Source organism: Pelodiscus sinensis, chromosome 1 (assembly GCF_049634645.1).
Source record: "Pelodiscus sinensis isolate JC-2024 chromosome 1, ASM4963464v1, whole genome shotgun sequence".
NCBI classification, from domain to species: domain Eukaryota; kingdom Metazoa; phylum Chordata; order Testudines; family Trionychidae; genus Pelodiscus; species Pelodiscus sinensis.
This window is the reverse complement of record NC_134711.1, coordinates 88,777,826-88,803,524: the sequence shown is the minus strand read 5'-3', so window position 1 is coordinate 88,803,524 and position 25,699 is coordinate 88,777,826. Positions and strand designations below refer to the sequence as shown.

The 25,699-nt window shown below is 50.1% G+C and overlaps 1 protein-coding gene across 2 annotated transcripts in view; it reads left to right on the top strand.

Moving 5' to 3' along the window:
- SREBF2 (sterol regulatory element binding transcription factor 2) overlaps positions 1–22,960 on the top strand; it is a 41,317-nt gene extending 18,357 nt beyond the window's left edge. For both annotated transcript variants that reach the window (XM_075935950.1, XM_075935957.1), the window contains exons 6-19: positions 921–1,035; positions 1,236–1,417; positions 2,325–2,517; positions 3,497–3,678; positions 4,728–5,001; positions 6,710–6,879; positions 8,348–8,516; positions 9,128–9,248; positions 12,343–12,452; positions 13,317–13,449; positions 14,403–14,571; positions 17,610–17,795; positions 18,985–19,096; positions 19,897–22,960. In XM_075935950.1, the coding sequence (XP_075792065.1) occupies positions 921–1,035; positions 1,236–1,417; positions 2,325–2,517; positions 3,497–3,678; positions 4,728–5,001; positions 6,710–6,879; positions 8,348–8,516; positions 9,128–9,248; positions 12,343–12,452; positions 13,317–13,449; positions 14,403–14,571; positions 17,610–17,795; positions 18,985–19,096; positions 19,897–20,117 (2,337 nt within the window). In that variant the 3' untranslated portion in view covers positions 20,118–22,960. The remainder of the gene's footprint in view (positions 1–920; positions 1,036–1,235; positions 1,418–2,324; positions 2,518–3,496; positions 3,679–4,727; positions 5,002–6,709; positions 6,880–8,347; positions 8,517–9,127; positions 9,249–12,342; positions 12,453–13,316; positions 13,450–14,402; positions 14,572–17,609; positions 17,796–18,984; positions 19,097–19,896) is intronic.
- The last annotated feature ends 2,739 nt before the right edge of the window (positions 22,961–25,699 follow it).

Genomic DNA, 25,699 nt, shown 5'->3' with positions numbered 1-25,699 from the left:
ATTCTTTCTTTCTTAGTTGTTCTGTGCTGTTAGGTGGCTGCATATCCACGATGGGTAGCTGCATCCTTTAAAACTGTCTCAAAAGAACTTTGGAATGAAAGTTGTAGAAATATAAAACCTTTTTTACATGGAACTGGGCAATTTGATTCCTTGTTGCATTGGTTTGTGAGAACGAATATTGGTTCAAACACTAAAGTTGCACTGTGAAAGGTTTTGCCATTATCCAAGAGCTGAGTTCAAGTTGATGCTCTTTCATTTGCATTATTAGCTGACATCACTCTTGCAAATCAGAGCGTCGATTTTTATCATTGCTTCTGGTATTAGTGAGGTCGTCAGCTGTTGCCTAGAGAATTAGGAAACTTGGGTTTTGAAAACACATGGTGCTGCCATAGCTCTTTGGATCACCTGGATCTGAGAGGCCTTGTGTGCTTTTCAGTCTAGCAGTGTCCTCTGGAGGGGCGAATATTTTTCATTGTGTGTAGTTAAAGATCTCCCAGTGAGCCAATGGAAGAGTGAGAAATGGTCCTAGTGTTAACCTTTCAGAGTATGCGCCCTCTGAAAAGATACCCTTTACTTTCTAACTATGCATAACTTTGTATGTTTTGTGAGTAAGGCTAGACCTGAACTTGGTTACTTGGTTACTTTGATTGGGGTTCTTAAACTGGTTTTAAGGTTTGTTTCCAATAAATGTTAATTCACCCCAGCAGTTCTCAGACCGTGATTTCCTCTCTAGTTAGCAAGCCGCTTCGAACCTTTCAAAGTGTAATCTCTCCTTTTCTCAGTGGCTGTGGTGATGCTACAGGATGGGAATTTTTCTACCCTCTCTGTCGCATGGCGAAGAGGGTGGCACTGCTCAGAGCAGATGGGCCTCTGGTTATGCAATTGCTCTTAGCCACTGCTTTCCTGTTGCTTCCATGCAGATGCACAAATCTGGAGTACTGAGGAAGGCCATTGATTACATTAAATACCTACAGCAGGTCAACCATAAGCTGAGACAGGAGAACATGGTTCTGAAACTGGCTAACCAGAAAAACAGTAAGTTACCAGAGCCAGGCGTGAATGGGACAAGAAGCAGGAACGTGTGGTTCCTCCTGCCCATTTGTGCCAATGGAGAATGATTGCGTATGAAGTCCAATCAGCATTGGCCCATCTTTCTGTGGCCACCTGAGCAGAGCGGCCATGGCACTGGGGATGGGCGAGAGGTATGTAGTAAATGGAATCTCTGATCTTCGCAGAGCTGTTGAAGGGCATTGACCTGAGCAGTCTCGTGGACAATGATGTAGACTTGAAGATAGATGACTTCAATCAAAACGTTCTCTTGATGTCTCCCCCAGCCTCCGACTCGGGGTCCCAGGAGGGCTTCTCCCCCTATTCCATTGACTCTGAGCCAGGAAGTCCACTCCTGGATGATGCAAAGGTAATCGTAGTTAACAGGAGAGCAGGATGGCTTGGCACTCAAGGGGTATGTCATGGCCAGGACTTTAGCTCCTTGTTATCTCAACAGTGCCAGCTGCTGGTCAGTCAAGAGCAGCGCTGAGAGAGCTCTGAAGGGTAGCGCTGCAGGCAATGCAGAGGTTCTGTAGGGCAAGAGATGGTTCAAGGAAAAGATTTGTCATAAAGGGTGCAAGATACCCAGAATGGGACATAGTCTCATCTAAAAGGGCTCTACTTCAGGGGGAGAGTCAAATGCTGGCTCTTGTTTGTTTGTATTACAGTGGCACATCGACTTCAGCCAACCTAGGCTGTATCATGCTGGACTCTGTACTGATATATGTGGTAAAAAACCTTGCCTCAGGAGCTTTTAGTCTTGAAGACAAGTAACATAGTTAAAATAGGAGATGAAGGAAGGGAGGATAAATTAACAGTTATAACATGTATTTACACAAGCTAGCTGTGAGCCTAATTTCTACATGCAATAAGCCCACGAGTAGTTTGCAACATTAACTCACCACTTGCCAGATGTTACCAGATAAAAGGATTTTGCAGGCATCACAACCACTGAGAGTCAAATGCTGGACGTGCAGGAGGGCAGAGTGGCTGCATGTGGCTTTGATGGAACCTTAGTGCTGATCTAACATAGGGAATCAAAGAAACCAAAATGGTGGGGGCCAGAGTGCAGGTTAGTCACTTTGCTACTCTAGGCCCCTGTTAGTGAGAATAGGCTGCCCCAGAGTTCTCGGTGGCTTCAGTCAAATACTTGGAAACTCATGCCCTCCCTGTCATGCCTGTGTGTTCTCTCTTCTCTCACAGGCTTCTTGCTGTTTTATAGTGTTTAAAATTACTTCACTTCTCACTCTTCCTCTCCATCCCTGCCCTTTGTGAAGGTTAAAGATGAACCCGACTCTCCCCCTGTGGCCCTTGGCATGGTGGATCGCTCTCGAATACTTCTCTGTGCTCTCACATTCCTCTGCCTCTCCTTCAACCCCCTGACATCCCTCCTGGAGGGCCGAGGGATGCCTGAATCGGACAGCTCTTTATATCATGGCTCTGGAAGGAATGTGCTGGGCATCAAGTCAGGTAACCACTGAAAGAGACTTTCAGAGTGTGTCAAGCCTCCTATTTTACGAAGTATTGTAGTAGGAAGCAGAACCATGGTGAGGTGGGAGGTCTGAGGCCTGGATGAACTAGTGAGTGCTTTGGCATGAGTAGATCTTACAAGAGGGAAACTGGAGGTGGTAAAATCAAACAGTCCAGTAGGCTACCAGAAAGCACCTTGCATAGCCCACCACCACCACAAGCTACTATAGCTGGACAGATGTCGGGGAGTTTTGAACTAAGTCACTTTTCTATTCCCAGAAGAGTAAACTTTCTAATGAAGTTCAAAAATATATTTCTTGATCATTTGTCATAACTTGCAAACGAAGTGAAAATAGTGCAGACATCATGGCTCCTGCCACAACATTAACTTGGCCGTACTCCTCAGAATGTTTGGCTTTATGGGGTGTATTTAACAGCCTATGCAGAAATGTGTTAAACTGCACTCTTAACAAGGGCCAGGAACCCTGTAAGGACCTCTGCAACTCCCTGACCTGTAACCATACACTCTTCACATTGTACTAACTTACCTTCATGCGTTTAATTAATATTAATGCTAAGCCCTGCTATGAGTGCAGGGGACTGGATTGATGACCTATCAAGGTCCCTTCCAGTCCTATGATTTTACTGTGCCCCTTTTAGGCATGAACATCCTGGGATGCCCAGTTCTTCACTAGAGCCACTTGTGCCACCCTCCCCTCAAGTGGAAGATTAGTTTTGTTTTTTTAATTAATGTGCAATGAGATTATTTTTAAAGTTGCCAATGTCTGAGTCTCTGCTCAGATGGAGACAAGTCAATAACAGTCCCTTGAAGAAAATCAAAGCTTTCCAACATTCAGGGCATTTTAAATGGGGTCACAGTGACATGTTGAGATAGGGCTGGACATGTTTGTCACTTATGGCCTACCATGCTTGTGCTGTGCTATGCAGACTGATTTCTCTTTATTTCTCTTTCTGCCAGGTGCTGGTGGCTGGTTTGACTGGGTGCTGCCCACTTTGCTGCTCTGGCTGGTGAACGGTGTAATTGTCCTGAGCGTGTTTATAAAGCTCCTTGTGCATGGAGAGCCAGTGACCCGGCTGCACTCTCGCTCATCTGTAATGTTCTGGCGGCATCGCAAGCAGGCTGACTTGGATTTGGCTAGGGTAAAGCAACCCTTCACTTCGCAGAGCAAATCCTGCCCTTCCCTCTTTTGGAGGTGCCGATGGCTTGGCACTTGGGAGTCTGTCAGCTTTTCTAGGGTTAACCTTCCTGTGCAATTGAAGTGGAAAATGTGGAGAGAATTGGTGCCAGATAAAGGACACACGTCTGCATGAAACGTCAAACAGCTAACCATGTATGGCACAGACAGCAGCGTTGTAAGCCTCCCGTCGATAGCCCCGCATCTGTGCCTCACTCCTGCCTTATGGGGCAGCCTCTAGGGAACAGAGGGGAATTCAGTTTTCATTCTCACTCAGTACTTGGCCAGGAAAGGATCAGCTGTGCTGCTTGGGTTTTTTAAACATAGAGCTCATTAAGAATTAGACTTACACCACCAATTTGCTGCCCGTAACCCGCTGAACTGGTTTCCTATGACTGCACCCTCATCGCCATAGGCCCCCTATTTTATGACTGTCACAGTTCCCCTGCCCTCCTGCCCCCGAGGACAACTTTCTGTACTGCTCCCCAGCACTGAAGTAGTGGGCTGGTTTTGGTAGTGCGGGCCCAAGCTTCCACCTGATTTGGCACAACTTCATGCTGTCTCTCCAGCAAGCATCTGTGTGTCTGTCGAGTTTTCAGCACTTGGCATGTCCAGGTACTAGAGATGTGGGCTCAGCTCCTCAGTTGGTGTCAGTCTGCATTGAAGTCTGCGGAGATTTGCTGATGGACAGCAGCTGCTAGCCTTGAGTGGTCTGTGTAGTTCTAAATGGACAGGAGTCCTCCAAAAGCCTATGCTGGCACTCAGCTGAGAGGTGTCAGATTGCCTGGGTCATGGAGATTCAACTCACTGGTTCCTGGAGGGGTGGGGCTCCAGCAATGGAGGGGGGGGGGAAGGGGCGTCAGTGCGTGTGGTGGGACATGGAAAAAGCTTGCCCTGCCTCTGCTCACTGTACATGTTCTTGGGGTCAGTAGAGCTCTGTTGTCTCTAGGGCTGTCAGTGCAGCCCTGTTCACTAGCTTAAAAGATCTTTAACTATTTACCACTGTGTTTGCAGGAAGATTTTGCGGCTGCCGCCTCAAATCTGCAGATCTGCCTGTCAGTTCTGGGTCGAGCGCTGCCTGCATCCCGCTTGGACTTGGCCTGCAGCTTGTCCTGGAACGTGATCCGCTACAGTCTGCAGAAGCTGGGGCTGGTACGTTGGCTGCTGAAGAGGACTTCACAACGACAGCGAGCAAGAGAGGCTGCTGCTGGCTTTGAGGATGAGGCCAAGACCAGTGCTCGGGATGCAGCTCTGGCATATCACAAGCTCCATCAGCTCCACATCACAGGTAAGGGCAGAGGCCTCTTCCCCTGACAGAATGAGGATGCTCGTACCTTCTCACTGGGTGTAGGGAAGGGCTCCTTGGCCTGCTCTCCTCAAATTAGCTCCAGGGACAAGTTACGCATAGACTGATGTGAAATGTCCCAAGGGAACAGTGCCGTTCAAGAGACAACTCGGTAAACACCATCTCTCCTGGGGCTATAGTACCGCCTCTGGGGTTCTGGGATCTGTAATACGCATCCAGGGCTTTAGCTGTTATAATGTCCCATCTACACCACAAAATGGAGGTGTGTTGAAATGGGTCAGGGATTAACCACATGGTAACCTGCTAGCCCGATTGTTGTAACTGTACCAGGTATGGACTCCAGAATTCCCCGTGGCACGTTTTGCCAGAGTCAACAGTTAGCTGGCACACTGGGCAAATTCCAGATTTGGTTATGCCAGACAAAATTCATGTTTCTTCAATAAAACCTGGGGTTTCTCTGACTCTCATCCCTGCGCTGGTGGTGGTGATGCCATGTGCTGTTACACAGCTGTTGCACTCCTCTGGCCAGGCTCCCATGCTAAGCGATCCATGTACAGTGAGCTTGAAAAATGGGCTTGTTCTGGGGAGCAAGAGGCTTTCCCAGGCAGCTGTCATTAACAGTTGTAGAATCTAAGCGTTGGTTGAAATGACAAACGCACACTCTTTCTAGCCCTTCTGGCTGTGGAGAGTCTCCTAGATGTGAACAGCGGGGACGGACGCTGTGCTCTCTGCAGAAAGATCATTTGGAGTCTTGGCTGCTGCTTGGAACTTGCCCATGCAGCAGCCAATTGAGAGCAGACCTGAGTTTTGTCCGGGTGCACTGCTGCTAGTGGGGATCCTGAGCTCAAATTCACTCCTGTCACATGAGCAGGACTAATCCCCTTAGAAGAAGACCTAAAGCCAGAGACTGGGGGAGTAGATTAGCAGACACCAGCACTCTCTCCTGCTTGCACCTGCCTGTAGGTGTGGTACATTGCTGAAGCCTACTGACATGTCTGTACACGATCGCTGGCCAGCATTTGGGATCAGCATGATGTGGTGAATGGAGCTTTCCATTACTACTTTGGGTAGATGAAGCAAAATGCAGGACAATGTAGCACTTTAAAGACTAACAAGATGGTTTATTAGATGATGAGCTTTCGTGGGCCAGACCCACTTCCTCAGATCAAATAGTGGAAGAAAATAGTCACAACCATATATACCAAAGGATACAATTAAAAAAATGAACAAATATGAAAAGGACAAATCACATTGCAGAACAGAAGGGGGATGCGGGGGAGGGGGGGGATAATTCATGGTCTAACAAACCGCTGATGTGTAGTTTAAGCTGCCCTTTCTCACTTTTATCACATTAATGCTTGTTAGGCCACCGTGGGCCTCCCATAGCTATTCCCTACGCTTCTGGATCATGCTATTCAAATGCCTGTCCAGGTTTGGACCCCAAAGGAAGCTGGTGATTCCAGTGATGCGTGCAGCAGAGCAAAACTCCGTCTCGTTCCTTTCATGGCTATTTGGCTCTTGGAGAGCTGGTCGTGATGCCTGTGGCACTCTAAACTCTTTCTGCCAAGGGGGTCCAGTCAATGTAGGGTGCAGGCTGTGAGAAGCATCATAATTGTATGTATTACACTAGGATGGCTTTTGTATGGTCACCATACAAGAGAGGTGAATTATTCTTCTCTCCCTGGCACAGGTAAACTTCCATCCAGCTCAGCATACTCAGGTTTGCACATGGCCCTGTGTGCTGTGAATCTGGCTGAGAGTGCAGAGGAGAAGATCCCACCCAGCATGATGGCAGAGATCCACCTGACTGCTGCTGTTGGCCTGAAAACCCGTTGCGGAGGCAAGCTGGGCTTCCTGGCGGTGAGTGAGTCCCACTGTTCTCCTCTGTGCCTCCCAGCAGAGCTCTGAGCAGGGAAGGCCTGCATGCTTCTAGTTAGTCAGTTAGGTCTTGGGGGTCATGATGCTTTGGGGTTCAGCCCAGACCAGTGAAGGGTTGTCACCCCTGTCCTGCAGGTTGGGTGCCTTCAGTGCTGTGCTGCCATCTCCCATCCCTGACACAACAGCCAACCTTACAAGCATGCAGGTGTAACCCCGTCTTCTCCCACTCAGTTACTTCTAGCAGTGACCCCAGCACCCTCCCAGTCAGTGTTCTCTGGAAGCTGAGCACTTGGACAGCCACCCAGGAGAGATGTGTGTCCACAGGTAGTGCATGTCCACACACACCACCATTTATTCCTCACATGGATGGAAAACATTAGAGGGAATGTTGCTTTCTGTCCCAAATTCCTCCAGATTGATTTCCCTATGACAATCTGCTAGGGTTCCCAGAACTGAGGTTACTGTGTTCCCCATCTCAGCCTCAGCGAGTGAGAGCTTTGCTGCATCTGAGTTGTGACATCTTCCTGATTCACCTGCTTGTCTGCCTGGCCAGCAAACTCTAGGTCTCTGCCAGTCCACTGTCCTTGCAAGTAACAGCGAACCTTGACTCCAGAGTTCCAGAAACGTTTTCTCCTTTACTGAATGCTCTCAGTTCAGTTAGTCACTCCTTTAGTAAAACCCTACACTACTGCTCGTTAATTAAACTGGGATTTGACAAACTCTTATTTCAGTCAGTGCACTGGATTGAGTTATAGTAGAAATAAAACAAACTTTGTTTACCAGACTGACACAAATTTAAGCGTTACCAACTATATGGTATAGAGAGAAAGGGTTGCAAACAGAAATGCGCTTCTCAAACTAAAACTTAACTTTAGCCAGTTAGAAACCTGCTTAAGGGGGGGCATTGTCACCTAAACTCAATTTCCAGGGACTTCAGCCCCCCTTACCTGAAGGGACCAGGAGCTTTGCCCCTTTGAGGCCTCTCCTCAAAGTGTTGGATATTTCAAATGCCTTTTTGCCCCCACACCCATGTTCACTGTCTCTTATCAATAGCCAGTAGGGCTTCCTATGGACTCCCCAACCCACTACTGATTTGTACGTCACTGGGGACTTCCATTGTTGTGATTCCACACTGCTTAATTTACACTGAAGACAGGTAGGTAGCCTCCTTTCTCCTGTCTGGTCACTTTAAAGCATGTTATCATAATTCCTCCAACAGTCAGCTGAGTCAGTTGCCTGGTTGTTTGGGGGTTTCAGGCCTTCATTTCCCCCCCTTGTGTATCTGGTTCCAGATTCACTATGATGCCCAGCAATTACACTGAATTTGAATGACTCAGGCCTGACCTGTAATGAATCTTGCCCCTGTGCTTGCTGTCACTGAACCACATGCATGATATGTCTGTTCTTCCTGGCACCATTCTCACCCCCTGGATTCTCCTTTTTTCTCCAGAGTTATTTCTTAAACAAGGCCCAGAGCCTGTGTAGCTCAGAGCGGAGTGCCATTCCCGACTCCCTACGCTGGCTGTGCCACCCGCTAGGACAGAGATTTTTTGTGGAACGGAGCTGGACAGTGAAATCTGCTACAAAGGAGAGCCTGTACTGTGCCCCGAGGAACCCAGGTAAGAGTCACGGTATTTCTGACATCCTCGAAGGCATGGTTTTCCAGCATCTTGTACAGGGAATCTTCTCTCTCCTTTGATATCTGGACAACTTACAGTATCTAGTCTCAAAAGATTCTCCCCACAGTCAAGAGCGTGTAGGAAACTTCCTCCATGGTTAGCAGCTGAAAGGGCAAGTTTTATCTCTTCATTTTCTCTTGTGTGTGTTTCGGCGCATAGTCCTGCCTATGTCCTCCCATCACACAATACAGCAGCATTCTCTCAAGAAGTGAGACTGAGTGACCGTGAGCCTTTCTCTTTGGAGCCATATCCCATTCTTTTGTGTGGGTGAAGTGGTACTTCTGATTGGGATGCGTGGGCTGGCTCTGCAGGGTTAGATCTCTAATAATAAACAAGCCAATCAAAGTATGAAGGGTCACTTTGAATAAGTCAAACATTTGAATTTTTGGGATCTTTCAGGACCCTCCACCTGTCCCTCAAGAACATCCCTCTGGGTAGCTCTTGCTGTTTCTGCCTTTGAATTTGCTTCCCTCCTCCAGCTGGTCTAGTATCTGGAGAGGCTTGGGCTTGTGAACAAGAGAAAAGCAAAATTCTGATTCTCTTCTTTCCAGCTGATCCCATAGCACAGGTTCACCAGGCGTTCTGTGAGAATCTGTTGGAGAAAGCTGTGGATTCCCTTGTGAAGCCTCAGGCCAGGAAAGGGACTGTGGGACAGGAGGAGGAGCAGCCCTGGTAAGTTTCCGTGCTTAGATTGTTACTGGCATAGATGAGAGGGTCCCAGTACTCTGAGGGATTAAGGGCTGCATTCATCATTTTACAAGGAGCCCTGAGGACAACTAACTCTCATCTTTTCATTCAAATTTATAGTCGTCATGTGACTTACAGGGGCTACAGATGTGGTGGGCAACCTGTGGCCCATCGGGGTTCTGTGTGTGGCCTGAGACATTTTGTTCATCGTCTATGCATGGGGTTGCCAGATTGCGCTGGTTTCCATCACGTAATTTTTTTCCCCAATGGGTATTACTACAGTGACATGCACATAAAGCAAAGGCACGTGAAGTGAGGTGTATGCAGATTGCACACAACACTCCCTCTAGATCCAATCGAAGTGCTGTTATGGCTGAATTGGCACACCTGGCAAATTCTAAGTATGCAAGTGCAGTTAGCAAAACTACCTTATCCTGGGAAATCATCTTGGTTACGGCCATCTTGCAGTCCGCTGAGATGGAGGCCCACTCATCTCACTATAGCTAACGTTGCCCATCACTGAGCTACAATGATCATTAGTAGGGATTGAACTCAGGATATGCCAAGCCCCCCCTCCACACACACTTCAGTTTTGAAGGGGAATTCTTACTTTTAATCGTTCAGGGCCCAGACTCTTGGGGCACATCTATGTAGCAGGGGAAAAGCTGAAGTAAGCTACGCAGCTTGAGCTATGTCCGTATTCACACATGCCTCAGTGCACATAAAGTTATTCCACATATGGATGGAAAAAATGTGCACATGGATGGAAAAGATTAGAGGGAATATTGCTGGTGACATACAGTGGCTCCATGCCTAACGTTTTCTTGTCTATATCTCAGTCACTAAATAAAGAGCATTAGGTTGAGCTTTCCAGCAGTGTAAACCAAACCAAAATAGATAGATGTGTGAGTGACAGAGCAAACTTTGGCTGCAGTCTTTAAGTCACTGGGCTATATAGACTGTCACCATTTCTGAGTGAAATAAAGGGAAAGCAAAGAGCTGCTTTGTCTACTTTGAGCCATGTCTACTTTAGGATTCAACTCTGGTCATGCCTTCTAGACCAATTCTAAGTCTCTCATAAATCTGAACTTCTGTAGTGATTTTCCCCCCCCCTCCTCCCCCACCTCCAAAACACTTTTGCTGAGGACCAAGAAGATACCATAGTTCTCCTCCCACCCTGCACCCATCCTTCGCATCAGTTGGTAAAAGGTAGGTGGGAACAGGTGAGGAGGGGTCACTCCAGCCCAGCTGGGCTGGAGCTGCCCCCCTGTCGCCTGCCACTGAGCTGAAATATCCCCCCTTAGGCAGGGACTGTTCCAAACTGGCCGGAGCAGTCCCTGCCTGCAGGGCACTTCAGCCCACAATGGACAGAGGCTGCTCCAGCCTTGAAGCAGCCCCTGTCCGCAGCAGGCCCTGCAGGGCTGGAGCAGCCTCCTGTTCATGGCAGGTGGGGAGCTGTTCCAGCCCCCACTGGTTAATTGGAACTGGTAAGCATCACCCATTAAGGATGGTGCTTACTGGTTAACCTTTCTCATCCCTAGTAAAGATTTTGTTACATATTTGTGCATCTGCGTAATGGTATTATTCCAGTGGGTGACAAACAACTTGATCCAGCCCATAGAAATCAACATAGGACATGCTGCTGCCACTAATGAGGTAGAAATGTCGCAGAGTGTTTCACGGTAGTCCACAGACCATGTGCAAAGGTAGCCCCGTGACTCTGATTGGCAGGGGTATCTAATATTAATATGAACAAGTTTTCCATGGATAGGATCCCAAAACCACCTCTGAGGAAGACAGGAGCTGGATAAGTACAGTGTGTGCTTTCTTTGGCCAAGGCTGAGAACATTTGGCAGCTGTTGTGACTTGCTGTAATATAATCTGTATTGTCTTGAAGCCATGTGTGCAAAGGAGCCTATAATGGACTTGTGATACTGTCATACCTAGTGTCAGCAGGTGAGAGATACTGGAGCGAAGGCTGGCAGCTTCCAGATAGCATCTGTAAAATCTAAAGTGCTAATTAAATCGTTAGCATGAACATTGCCTTCCCCATAAACCTCACTTGTTATGCCCAGTAATTCTCTGTTCCTTCCAGCAAGTCCTTCCCATAGCAAGTAATCTGTTTTTAGAGTTTGTGTTTCGGTCTAATTTTCCCACCTATCACCTGACAGACAGAGTAGGGAGAACATGTTTGTCCTGACCTTGGGGCTAGTACTGAGTGTGCTCCTGGCCCTGATTGCGCCGACAGTGATGCAATATATACTGCTGCCCCCTGGAGACTGAGGAGCTCTCTACATTTGAAGCTGGACGGTTTAATTCCCAGTTTGAGACGACATTCCTGCTGATGAAGCGAGCATGCTAAAAGCAGCATAGTTGCTGCAGTGGTGGAAGGGGCTAGCCACCGGACTCAGTCAAGATTGTACTCGACAGCAAGCCCCTGGCATGTCGTGTGCTTGCTCCATCAGAGCTGGCATGGGAATGTCTCCTGGAACTGGGCATGAACACCCCCCAGCTTGAAGTGCAGACATCTCTAAAGTTACACCCCAGGGTTAGGGCTCTGGATGAATCCTAACCCTGGTCTCTCCACCCCCCAACACAACCACTGCAGCTGGGAGTGCACCTCCCAGCGTGAGTGGACAGACATGTGCTAGCTTCACTTGAGCTGGTGCACTTAAAGAGCAGTGTGGAATATGTGGCTGCACTGGGCACTTGGATTAGCCACCTGAATCCAAGCCCCCTGACTCTTGGCTCTGAGCTTGGGTGGCAAACCGGAGTTTGCCGGAGCTGTGATGTTGAGCTAGCATGAAACTGTTTACCTGGCTGCAGTGTAGCTATACCCAGTGCAGCTTCCTCTGCTAGACATGTTCTTCCAGGCCAGAGGAAGGTACCTCATAGTAAAGCTGCACTATACACACTATAAACACTACTCAGATCTTGAACTCCAGTACTTGACCCACTGACTAGTGTGTAAGCAGTGTTTATAAATAGGAGCCACCCAGATTATACTGAGACACACTGTAAATATGTCCTCTCATGCTTGGAGCCTAGTAAATGTCTTTTGTCTGACTTGTACTTCCAGTGAATTCTCTAGTGCTTTGGAGTACCTGAAATTAGTCAACTCCTTTGTGGACTCGATGGGAAGCGGGACTCCGCCTTTCAATAGCGGTTCAGTGCTGAAGTCAGCCCTGGGTAAGTGTCGTGGTTTGAAGTCTCTCCATCTCCGGAAGAGTCATAATGGTGGCCTGTATTTATGAAGCACCCTTCACATATAGGTTTACTAACTGCAGAGGAATCGGTTACTGCTGACGTGCAGCCCTTGTTAGGGTGGGACACAGCTGTGGAGCAGCACACCACACAGAGCAGTTCAGGACAGGGTGTGACAAAATCTGCATGTGGTAGAAACTCCACTGGTAACTTAAAGTGGACGGAGTGGATTGTGGTGGCTGTCTGTGTTGCTGCTGTGCCCAAAAAGGTGTTTGGCACTTTTTAAACTCCCAGAAGGACCACTCCTGCTCTGGAGAGCTTCCTGCCCTAAAAAGAGAAAATGGACGCAGGGCAAAGGGTGCATGCAACGCACAGATGGAAAAGCTGTGATCTTGCAGGGGGAGCTTGCGATAGGGCGAAGGCCTTGGGCCTCCCAGGAACACGATTGGCTAGTGAGGCAGTTACTGAAACTAGAAATAGGTCAGGCTGAGAGAGAGACAAACCCTAATTCTACCACGGTGTGGCCTAATCTGTACTTTGAGAGAGACCTTCAAGGCAAAGTTAGGTGAGTCAGTAAACACAGCTCAGTGGGTACCAATGTGCAAATATGGTGTGTGTTGCTGGAGCAGCTGCTCTTTAGGAAAGAAGAAAAAATCTCCAACCTTGGTAGTGTCTTGTGAAGCTGTGCTACATGAGAATAAGGGAAAGCCTGACTCTGCTGACTGTGTTCTGAAGGCCCAACATTTCACTTGTCATTTTAAATATCAGGCCTTCTCCTTCTCTTTATCTGATCTTGGCACAGTTTTGGGTGCTCTCCCTAGCTGCAGTGCTATCTTCCTGTTTCCACAGGCCCTGATTTGGTGTGCAGATGGTGGTCAGCAGCGATCGCCATGGCAATCAGTTGGCTCAGAGGGGATGATGCAGGCGTGAGGTCCCGTTTCACAGAAGTGGAGCGCATGCCCAAATCCCTGGAGATGTCTGAGTATGTGAGCCTCTTATCTTCTTCAAACCACCAGAAATGAGTATCTTGGTGGCCCAAATGAAGCAGATGTTCTGAGAGGCAGGCACATGTTGACACTTGTCTTGTGGGCTAGGCCTATTAGTGCTGCATGGGAAGATGGTTGCGTTTTTGTCATGGGTGCAATTGCTTCAGTGCCTGCTGATGAAATGATGTGATGTGGAAATGTCTGGCACGTGGATGTGTGTATTATCATGTTGATCAGAGCCTGGATTGCAGATCTCTGGGCAGTGGGTTGGGGAAAGTCCCGTGGGAATGTAACACCACTGTAGGGGCTGTTTGAACAAAAGACATGAGGGAGACTGTCCTCATCACCGATGCAGACCCATTTGTCCAACTTCTGGTAGGCTCCTCTAGACAGAAACTGAGGCTTGGTCTACACTACAAATTTACATGGATGTAATGACGTTGCACAGGTGCAGACAGTGCTATCAAGGGCTTCTCCCACTAGCATAGCGTCTGGGGAAGGTGGAGTCCCTACACTGGTGGGAAAAGTTGTCCTGTCAGCACAGGTGGTGTCTTGGCTAAGCACTACAGCAGCGTTGCTGTTCTGCTGGTCGTGTAGACAAGCCTTCAGCAGCCCTAGAGTTTACTTACACATGGCCACATGCAGGGTTTGTTAAGGGGGGGGAGGCTCTTGTATCTGCCAGATGTTACTGTACTATTCTGCGGCTTCTCTGGGTTGGTTGGCAGTTCTCTTGTGCCAGAACATACGATGTCTTTGTGATCTGAGCCGATGGGGGCAGGGAGAAGGCTGAGACCACTGAGCTCGTTTCCCTTGGGATGCAGGGTATGGTCGGTAAAGGCTAAAGGGCTCTTTGTGCAGGCCAGAAGGTGCTTTAAAGCAGCTGGTGATGCTACCTTTGAGGGTGTGGACACTGCACTGTTTGAGTGTGTTGCTCCTCTCTGTCTTTCAGGAACGCCCTGGTGAAAGCCATCTTCCACGTGTGCAAAGCCATGCAGGCCTCCCTGTCGGGGAAGGCAGATGGGCAGCAGAGCTCCTTTGGTCACTGTGAGAGGGCCAGCAGCCACCTGTGGAACAGCCTTAACATGAGCAGTGGTGTCTCTAATGCTGGCCTCAACAATGTAAGCTCTAGGGTGCCCTCTGCCCCCTTGTGCTCCCTTCCTAATTCCTATAGGGAACTACTGTGTAACTTGCTTAAGGCCACCTGTCAGAGTGTTGTTCTAGTCTCCCCTTAGGGAGGAGTCAAAGGCATGTGTCACTCCTCTCCACCCCCCACCCCCACACTTCTGCTCTACACCAGACTGGAGAAGTATCCATCCCCAGAACCTCATACTTACGACTGGAGAAGAGGGAGAGGTCAACTCATCTTGCCATCCCCCTTCTGCTTGGTGTGGAGGTGACTCCCTGCTCAGTGGTAGCGCGGTACCGGGGGACATGGCCACAGCCACAGCTTGGTGCTCACCTATTGCCACCCTCCCTTGTTCTTAGTTATGTCTCCTGAGTGTATTGTTTCCATGGCAGCCCACCTCTCTGGTCTGCTCTGGGGGAGGCTGCTGAGACCTGTGCAACATAGGGACCTCTTATATCCCACTCTGGCTCTGGGCACCTGACACTGTCTGAACTGTGTCAGTTCCTCTCCACAGCAGGGGTGGACGCAATTCCGCTTGTGAGCCAGATACAGCTGGCCAAACTGTGAGATGCGGCCTGCAGCCCACCTTGGCAGGGAGACTGAGGGCGAGAGACTTCATGTGCTTCCAGACACCGATTGGCTTGGGGACTAGGCAGTGTAAGAAATCGTCTCCCTTCCTCCTGCCGCCAGGGGTGCGTGGTGCATAGATGGAGCCCCGAGCTGTTCAAAACTGCTGGCCGTTCCCTCTACGCACCACGTGCCCCTGGCGACAGGGCGAGGGGAGGAGATTTTGTGCACATCTTTGCCGCTAGGCCAATCATTGCAGTGGTGGCCAGGGAGCACGCAATCTCTCTTGTCCCCCCACCAGGGTTGCGCGGAGCATAGAGGGAACTGCCAGCTGCTGCACGCCCTGGGCAGGGAGTGAAAGACTTCACATGCTCCCCTACCCCCCAGCTGTGGTGATTGGCTTGGGGGCAGGGTGGAAGAAAGATTTCTCCCCACCTCACCTCCTGGGCCAGGAGCATGCAGCGTGTAGAGGAAACTACCCATGGTTTTGAAACAGGTGGCGGTTCCCTCTAGGCGCCATGTGACCCTGGCGGGGGGTGAGAGACTTCACACACACTCCCTTGTCTTCAGTCGGGTTCTGAACCAACTGTGGGCTGGGGAGCATGTGTGAAGTCTCTTGCCTCCCCCAGGGGGACACCCCCCTGAGCAGCACACGGAGGGAACCTATGTGGCTGGGGCTGCTGCAGGAGGGGGTCTGTCTCAGAGACCCTGTTGGACAGCTGGCTGGGAGCTGCCTAAGGTAAGTGACTCCCGGCCAGAGTCTGCCTCCGGTACCTCAGCCCCTGCCTCTTGCACCCTGACCCCTCCCACTTCTTAACTCCCTACCCCAGGCCATCACTCCCCTCTGCCCCATGGTCACTACCCAAGTCCTCTGCACACTGCTCCAGATTGCAATTCCCTCCCAGACCCTGTACCCCTGCTGTACTCCTCTTCCAAGTCAAATTTCACTCCTGCACCCCTGCTCCCTCCCAGACCCTAACCCCCTGCCCAAGCTCACAACCCCTATTTCATCTAAACTCCCTCTCAGACCCCACACTCTCTCTTGCATCATAGTCCCTCCCCTCTGCACCCAACCTCAGTCCCAAACCCCACTCCATAGAGAAGTGCAGCCTTTGGCTGCTTTCCAAAATCTTGCAGTGGCCTCCCACCAAAAATGATTGCCCACCTCTGGGGTAAGACTGTACTAAGCCATTTCTCTGCATTGGTGCATCGCTTGTATCTTTACTTTTCAGAGCACCACAAAGCTTGGGCTTCCCTGCAGGACATGTGGGATGCTGAGCTCTGGCCCCCTCTGTTATTCCTGGGGGGCAGCTGTAGTGCATTGTAGTTGCATTGCATGTTCTGGCAGTATTTGTGCAATGTTTCTGCAGTGCAGTACAGAGGCACTCTCCATTCTGCAGCACAGGTAGGCGCTCCTAGGGATGGCTAGGATAAGGCCCCATCCCACCTGCCTGGGAGCTGCAATGGTGGGAGCTTGGCCAGGGACAAGGCCTCCCTTTCCTGCACATGCTATAGTTCTCCATGGCCTGTAGCCTTCTATCTCTGGCACTGACCTTGGTAGCTCTCAGTAGGCGAGGGCCTGCTGTGTGTGGATGGGGAGGCCCCATAAGAAGACTGTGGTGCTGCTGATTCCATCTGGAACACCCTAATGGTGTGTAAGGGTGGGGATACCATGGAGCTCTGAGATGGGGTGGGCAGCTCTGTCTTGGGCATCTCCAAATGGGCCTCCCCGTCATGGTGTGGCTGCAGAGGACAGCTTGGTTTTGTTTGGTCAATGGATCAAGACAAATGTGCTCGTCAAAATTTCCTTTCTGCGATTTGACATCATAATGCAGAGCAGCTACCTCTGCTGCAGGAGGGCTCGTCATGTGCCTGCTTGCCTTAGGCACAGTCATGCAGCCGCAAGGGTCTTGGGTTACCCCAGGCAGGCTTCAAGGTAACTAGCTTTCTGGGCACGATGGTTCCGGGTGACTGGTCAGATGTGGAACTTTTTGCCTCTAAGCTGGTGGTTTGAGTCCAACTCGGCTTTAGTGACTGAAAGTTGTCTTGGATTTTTGGTGGCTGGTCTGCAGTGTATTTGGAGCTCTCCAGCCACTTCCTGCTGAGCCGGCACCCCCATCTCAGAGCCATAAATCTGGGGTGGTAATTCACCTAGTTAGCCTTGTCAGAAAAGGGAATTCCTCATGCCCTCTAGAAATGGCTGTTCTGGGCAGGGCCTGCCCCACTGGCCCTGTCCTGAGACAAAGTAGAGGACTTCGGTCTCCAGAGCCGTTGATAGGCATCTCTGGCCAGCAGTAAACTCCTTTGCCAAATGCCTAGCAGTGGTTCTGCTCAGGTGGACCAGTGTCTCTGCCGGCTGCTAGGGCGCCTGCTACCCCCAACCCTGGGGGATCCTGACTACTCTGCAGTGGGCAGTTGATGGGTTACTTACCTTCCCTGTCTTCTCTTGGGGGCTCCTTGCAGATGATCCAGCTGCTGGCTTGTGATTTACTGCTCTCACTCCGCACCACCCTGTGGCAGAAGCAGGCTAACTCCAGCCAGGCCCTGGGTGAGACCTACCACGCCTCTGCCTCCGAGCTGACGGGTTTCCAACGAGATCTTGGCAGCTTGCGTAAACTGGCCCATGGCTTCAGGCCTGCTTATCGCAAGGTAAGGTCCTGCCTCTCTTCTCATCTGCCTTCCCCACTATCCCCCGGAGCAAGCCTGTTCCTTGTGAGCATGCTCTGCACAGCGCTGCCCTTTGAGTTGTCCCCAGGAAGCAGTTGCAGCTTCCTCACTTGGGTTTGCAAATCTGAAGTGAACAAGCAGATGGAATGGCCCAGGAACTGGGAATGGCGCACGGAGCTCTTGCATCTCCAGCGGCTTTCATTCTCTCCCCACCTGCTTCCTGAGTGAGAGCCACTCCCCTCCGATGGCTGATTGGGGCCTGGCGGAAGTGAGATGGTAGTGTCAGCCCTCTTCCCACAGGGCAGGTGTTTACATGAGTTGATTGGCCTCTTCGTCTGCTGTGATTGCCAGTGAGAGACTACGCTGCCCCCCCCCCCCATCCCTGCCCCCCTGGTCCCGAGAGGTGGCTGCATGCTAGGATTGAAGCTCATGTGCAGGGCACAGAACTGTGCTGTCTGACCATGTTGCACGTTGGGGTTCTCTCATTTTGGATGCTTCCCACTGGTTGGGTAAAGCACTTGGGAGTATCCTGGGGACACAGAGCTGTAGTGCCTGAGGGGATATAGGTGGCATGTGGAGGAGGTGGAGGCGAAGGCCGTGGGTTCTTTCATAGCTAATCCCTGGGATCTCCCTGCTCAGAGTGGGGAGCTGGGTGGGGGAAAAGTCTGTGAAATGTGGGACTCAGTTCAACTGTGTTGTGAGCAGTGGCTGAGAAGTACAAGGCAAGCACTCGTCTCACCTGGGATCCCCCCTCTTTCTTCTCACGTGTGTCCCTGGCCAGTGCACGGTTTATTTCTTTTGCACCCTGCAGCGCTCTATCTAGGCTAGTTCTCAAGGTGTGTAAACAGCCCGAGGGTTGAGATTACTTCCACCGCGCCAGTTCCTGTGTTACCGATGTGCTCCTGCTGGCCTCTTCTCCCCTCCACCACCCTCCCCACTCCTTCCTTGCCTTCTTGTAGCCTGGCGATGTATCCGCTTCGCACCTCACTCCTTTCTCGCCCCGTTTTGGGAGCACTAGAGGTGAGGTGGGAGGGGAAACCATGTTCCTGCTTGTGAGGGGGGAACTGTGCGTGCCACGTGGCGGCAGTGCGGGAGATGTGGTGAGTGTGGGCACGAGATCTTCCCAGCATGAGACTGCCTCTTGTTGCTCCCTGCTCTCTTTCCCCTCTAGGTGTTTCTGCATGAGGCCACTGTGCGCTTGATGGCAGGCGCCAGTCCCACCCGCACCCACCAGCTGCTGGAGCACAGCTTGAGGCGGCGCACCCCCCCGAGTGGCAAACAAGGTGGGTCAGCACTCTTCTACGTGTGGGAACGGCACCTGTTGGGAGAGGGATCTATAGCATCCGCTTTGGCCTTGGGCTCTCTTGACCAGCAAGCATTTCATTGGCAAGGCTCAGGGTCTTGAACTGAGCTGCTCAGCATGGTGCGTGTTGGCAGTGATCAGGCTGAACAAAGCCGGGATTGGAAACAGGCTGAATCCATAGCTGAACCTCTGGGGTGTCTGGGCTTTGGAGTCCTGGCTCTGGGGAATAGCTTGGGGTCCCTGCGCAGGCTCCAGCAGAAGGTTGTATCCTAGCAGCAGAAATCAGAGCTGGGCACTTCTGGTCACAGCTCAAGCCTTAAAACTCTTCTCCAAAGCTCTCACTAAGTTGAATGTCAGGGCGGCAAACTACCCTGAGGGGGCTCCCTTTAGGAAGCAGGGAATTCACAGGGAAGGGTAAAGTTTAAAGCACTGATCTCAGACCCTCTCAGCTAGCACATGCTGGCATAAGTTAGTGCTAGAACCGAGGGCCTGGCCCCTGGTTACAGTTGGTCAGTCAGTGTTTCCCCTGGAATTGGTGTTCACTGCGCTCCCGCCCAGGCTCCAGTGTGGGCCTCCCCACCCTGCTGCCTTAAAATAATTCCCCAAAGGTTTCATCCCATCATGCTCAGGCGTGGGGTATTGACCACCACAGCTACTAAACCTGTTCTGGGGCAGCTGCATTTAATGGTGACTGACGTGCTCCCCTCTGCCCTGTTTGTAACATGTCGTGGGTGAGAGCTATGCAAGGCTTGGTTCAGTGCTCTTCCTTCTCCCACCCAGGTGAGCTGGATGCCCTGCCAGGACAGAGAGAGCGAGCCACAGCGATTCTCTTAGCCTGCCGCCATCTCCCCCTCTCCTTCCTCTCGTCCCCGGGCCAGCGAGCAGTCCTGCTGGCAGAAGCAGCCCGCACACTGGAGAAAGTGGGGGACAAGCGCTCCTGCAATGACTGCCAGCAAATGATCGTCAAACTGAGCGGGGGCACTGCTATCGCTGCCTCCTAGCCCAGGGGCCCTGCAGCCAAAGCCAGCCTTGTGAACCATCAGACTGGACTCTCGCCCCATTATACTCCCCTTTAGCACAGCGTTCTAGAGTAGGGCCGTGCAAGTGGAATCACTTGGGCTGGGGAGGCCTCTGAACTAATCCAGGGTTGGCTTTCCTAGTCACTGGCTGCATTCAGGCCTGGTGGCGGGACTGGAAACTGGCTAGGAGCTCCTCACTGGGGTGAGAGGCAATGCTGGGCGAGGAGGAGGGGTCCGCAAGCCCTGAGGACACAAGTGCTATGGGTTTGTGCCTAAGGGCTGTCACCCTCCCTCCTCTCCCAAACCTGTCTGGGCTGAGGAACCACCCAGCACCCCCTGCAAGGCAATACCAGCATCTGAGGCAGAGTCTACCTGCAGACTGGCTGCCTGCCAGCTCGGTGGGGAGTGGAGAGCCCTCGCGCTGTCTCCTCAAGGCAGGGCTTGCTAAGCTGTTTTTACATGAGCCTTTTTCTATAGACTCTGCGTGTGTGGGAAGCTCTGGGGGAGGGGTGGTGCTTGGGGTCAGCCCACCCCACCCAGGAATCCCCCTGTGATTTTTATACCTTTGTTTTTTATAGCGATGTTCATGGCTTTACAAGACATAGGGAACGGTTGCAGTAGATTTCTCAACACCCCCAGCCTTGTGTGTCTCCCACATCTTGTCACTGCGCTGTCTCCTGCCTCTGGGGCCAGGAGGTTTTCTGGTGTAAATTAGCAGCATCCACGGTTTGGGCGCGGGGTTGCCCCTTTATGGACAGAGTACACCGGGAGGGCTGCTTGCGTGGTGAGGGACCCAGGATAATAGGGCGTGCAGAGACCTGAGAAGAGGGAGAAGTGTCTCTCTGTTGGCACAGATTAAACGGGTTTTTAAAACGAGAATGTTTGAGATTTCATTACACTCAATTCTAGATTCTGTCCTCTCCCCCCATCTCCTGTGTGTGTCCTCAGTCTGCATCTGCATGGCAGGTTTTGCCCCCCATGAGGAAACTTAAATAAACTTGGTCTCTGCTATGGTTTGGAGCACCTTTGTTTGGAGTGTGCTAATGCCAAGCCATGTGACATTGCAAGAGTACAGGATGGGGGAAGGGAGGATCATCCAGTTTTCCCCCCACCTCTCTCATTGCCCCTTCTGCCCAAAGGCACTGTGGGAAATCCTTCCTGTGCTATGGAAGCCAGTGCTTGGCAGGCCACATTGCTGCTGCTCTCCCTGTACCTGTGCTGTGACGGGTCGAGCTAGAACTGCATTGGTACCGGGTACCATCCTATCCTGTGCAGGCGCCTGCAGCCCTTCGTTAATGCAGCATGGTGGTCTCATCGCAGAAGCAGAACAAATTTTTGTTAAACCTTTCTAGGTGTATTCAGTTACTGCTAAGAAAAGGCTCTTGGAGCTTCAGTTACTGCTAAGAAAAGGCTCTTGGAGCTTCAGTTACTGCTAAGAAAAGGCTCTTGCAATCACACGTGGGATCTTCTGCCCTTGTTTTGCAGTGTGCTTCTGGCAAAGATATTTCAAAGCACAGCAACTGGGAATGTTGTATGCACCAGCTTCGCTGAGATGGAACGTAATTCCGCCTCCCATCGCACCGCACGTTCACAGTGCTTCCATGCCTCTCCCTCCTCCCCCCCCCCCCCCCCCCCCAAGATTGAATTGCAGGGCTGCAGTAAAATGTCTCCATAGCTCGCCCACACCTTTTAGGGAGCATTTAATGGAAGAGTCATAATTGTAACTATTTTCTCAAATAAGAATGTCCTTTGTTTCTTCCCAGCATGTGGGTGGATACATTCAAAGGCTCCACTCATAGCACCTGCTTTGCACTGGCGTCAGAAGCCCGTAATAAGTGGAACTCCCAGGAGTAGTTTTCTTACCTCTGGTTTCTGGCTCCTGGGATCTGTGTTGGCTGCTTCTGTGTTAAATCCACCTCATGAGTGCAGTAATGTGGGGATACTCCTGCCCTGTAGTAATTTTGGCACAAGAACAGATGCTTTTTATGGCTCAGTACTGCAGCATCTTGGCTTGTCAGGAGGGACAGATACTGCTCGTTTGCAGAGAGGCTAACGCCCACCCGCCCCTCCAAGGCAGGATGAAACTAAGACCCTGGTTTCCAAACAAACAACTCTCATAAAAGCTGCTTGAGCTAAAGCCTCAGGCTTTTTAATATGTTTAGCAATGTGTCTGCCCTGCCCATTGCATCCTCCCTATCCTTTCAGTCCTCCCTGCTTGGTCTGCCAAGGTGGTCATGGTACACAAAGGAGGGGAAGAGTTCAGCACCCAGCCCTGTTTGTCTAGTAGAGCCAGAAACAGGGCAGTTATGGACGTGGTGACCCTTCCAGACCCCCCTTCCCTGACCTGTCACTACTTGTTCAAAGATGGAACAGAGGACCGTACTGGAGCATTTGTGTGTGTGAAGGAGGGGGGGAATGTAGACTCCTAGATGACATTGAGGGCAGTCCTCATGGCTTAAGGCCCAGTGCAGGCTGCTGTTGTGCAAATGGTGCATATGCATTTGTTCTTTACACCTGTGACTTCTGCAGGTGTGAGCTTCCTCTCTGTGACTGTTTGCGTGCTATGATTTATGGACCTGCTGTCACTGTCTATTCCCACACCTTTTTCTGTGTACACACTAATTTTTCTATTGGGGCGGTGTTTGTGGACAGTGTGAGTAATGGTCTAGTTATCCAATTGATGTTAGGAGTAGGGACATTGCTGTAAGAGAGAGAAGTTGGTGATGGTCCCAGAAAGCCATTTCTGCTTTCATTGAGAGGTGTCCAGTTATGTCCCCTGTGCTAGGGAGCGACTGTTGCTTAATAAAGACCAATGGTACCACCTGGCCTTGTGTACAGTGTATTTATTAATAGCCTCTCCCACAAGCCATGCTGCCTTTGAGCAGTGGTAAGACTTGAATAGCTTGTAAACTCAGCAGGGAACTGTGCTGGACTGTAGATGTAGCTAAACCATTAAAGTTCTTAAAGGGAAGTAGATACTTCAGGGAAGTATCTACAAGCCCCAGTGCTTATCTAGACATCTTGTATCTGCTAAACTAGGCTGGAAATCTTTCCAGAAAGGATGACTTTTACTGCTCACCACATTGGGAATGTAAGAATGGGCACCATTCCCTGGTAGTTTGAGGTTCTTCCTGCCAGTACAGAGTACCAGGCTGCAGTAGCAGTCTAACCAAGGAACTGTCTTTGCCTGTGGTCATCACCCTGTGCTTCAGGAGAAGCTGTAAAATCCTGTGATGGACAATTATTAAATAAAATGCTCTTAGGGGCAACTTTGCTTAATCCCTTGTTTTCTTTCATGGCCCCTTGTGACGGGCTTCTGACAAAGCTTTTAACAATTTGAGAAACCCAAATTGAAAACAATTTGTACGCTACTATAACAGCTGATATTGCTCAGGTCCTTTAGGAGGGGTTCAGGGCTGGCATTTGGAGCGTAGGAGTAAGGGTTGAGGGGGGAGATGGGGCTCTGGGGTCTTCTCACTCCCCAACAGAGGAAGGGGAGCAAAGTGCACCATTTGTCCCCTAGGTTCCCCAGCCAGAGTGAGGAATGCAGCCAACTGTGCACTTTCCTCTCCGTCCCTCATGAAAAGGAACAGCCAGCTGTAGAATCTCTGGCTTCAGATCCCTCTGCCCTGCCTAAAGGGTGTCTCGGGGGAGGCTCAGGGCTGGAGCAGTGCTGGATGGTTTCACTTGCCTGATGACTGTCTCTTTTCTGTATGGCTTTTATGAGACGCAATCCCATTTCCTGGCACAACATGGGAGAAGGAGCCTAGTTTCAGTTTTGGGTGAAAGCTTGGGTTGATCATTACCTAGAGTTGTTTAGTAACTCTGCAGCTTGACAGATTCAGCTCGTATGGTACAAGTTGTACATATGCCACTGCCAGTGTGTCTGGCCCTCACGGACCAATTCTAGATTGGATAGAAGTTTTCTCTTGGGAACTGATGTAATTTTCACTGGTGCTGTGGGTCATGGGACAAGCAAGCTCCACACTGGAGCTGATCAGAGGTTTCTGAACTGCTGCCAGATACTGACAATATGTGCTTTCCTTAGGCCAGTGATGGGCAGCCAAGACTAGTGAGTGGGCCTCAAGATGATATCCTGGGATAGGGTAGTTTTGCTAACTGTACTTGCGTATGTAGAATTTGCAGGCTGTGCCGACTGAACTTTAGCAGCACTTTGTATGTAGAGGGAGTGCATGTCTTAGTGTTGTGTACAATCAGCATGTACCTCACTTCACATGCCCTGCTTTGTGGGTGTGTCACTTTAGTAATGTCAGTAGGGAAAAAAACGACACTGATGGAAAACAGTGGAATCAGACAACCCTATGTGTAGGCAACACTACACGAAATGTCTCCCGGGCCCCACACAGAATCTCAATAGACTGCATGTGGCCCTCATACTGTTGATTGCCCACCACTGCCCTAGGCTCTCCTCTTCCCCGGTGAAATGATCTCCAATCTAGTCACAGAACTTCCTGCCCTGCAGAGGGGAGAGATTACGGAGAGGAGCATAATCTACTCACCAATTCTCTAACACAATCTGGATTGCCTTAGCAAATAGTTTGCTACTTACACTTAGCTATGAGTAATCATCCAAAAAGACTTCTAGATGCTTAAGCCCAGCTAAAGCCTTCCCTCGCCAGCACAGGTATTGATAAAATTGATAAGTTGCTTGACTTTGGTTTGTTATGAAATAGATTGGTTTTTTGGTTTTCTTGAGTGTAAGACAGTTTTCTTGCTAAAAGTCAATAAGAGTATAGAACAGGAAGGAAGGCTCACTATGAGAGAGTTTCCAGGAAGTTGTCTCCTGCAGTGCTGTTAAATTCACTTCAGAGCTTTCCAAAATTATATAGCTAAATCTATTTCTGTAATCAATTTGTTTATAATAAAAGATGGGGTGTGCATCATCTGAAACTGGATTTAACCAGTCTGCTTTCTAGCTAGCTTTTCTGGGACCAGGCTGTACCCTTTGTCTTTTTTTCTGAACACATCCGTTTCCCCATACAAAGGGGCAAGAAAGTACCTTCTAGGTTTGAACCAGGGTAGAACACTTATGACTTGTGCTTTTCTTTTGGGAGGCTCCAGTACTGGAACTCTGAAAATACCTGCCTAGTTGTAGCTGTGGTAAAACACTCATATGTCAGGATCCTGGCACACTTAAGATCTTCTTAAGCCAAAAATTATTTCAGCTAATGCAAGGTGTTCTGGGATACTTGGCATAAGTGAGAAGGGTTAGAAGAAAACACAGGCAAATTCAGGCAAAACGTCATTAATATGTGGTGTGACTAACACATGTATAAGCCTAGCATCTATTGGTCAACTCAGAACACTCTGCTGCACCCGGTAATCCACCAGCCATTTAGTTCAGTAGAGACCATCTTTACCACAGAGTACTGGTAAATGGGGCACTCTGGAAAAAGCCTGGCTTCTGTGTGATAAGACAAAGGTAGCTGAGAGAATCAGTTAATTACATGGCCACCAGAGGGCAGTAGAAATCTAACTGCAAAAGGAAGAACTATAGCTAGCTAGGAAATTTTCAACAACTTTTTTGGTCAGACAGTGTTTTG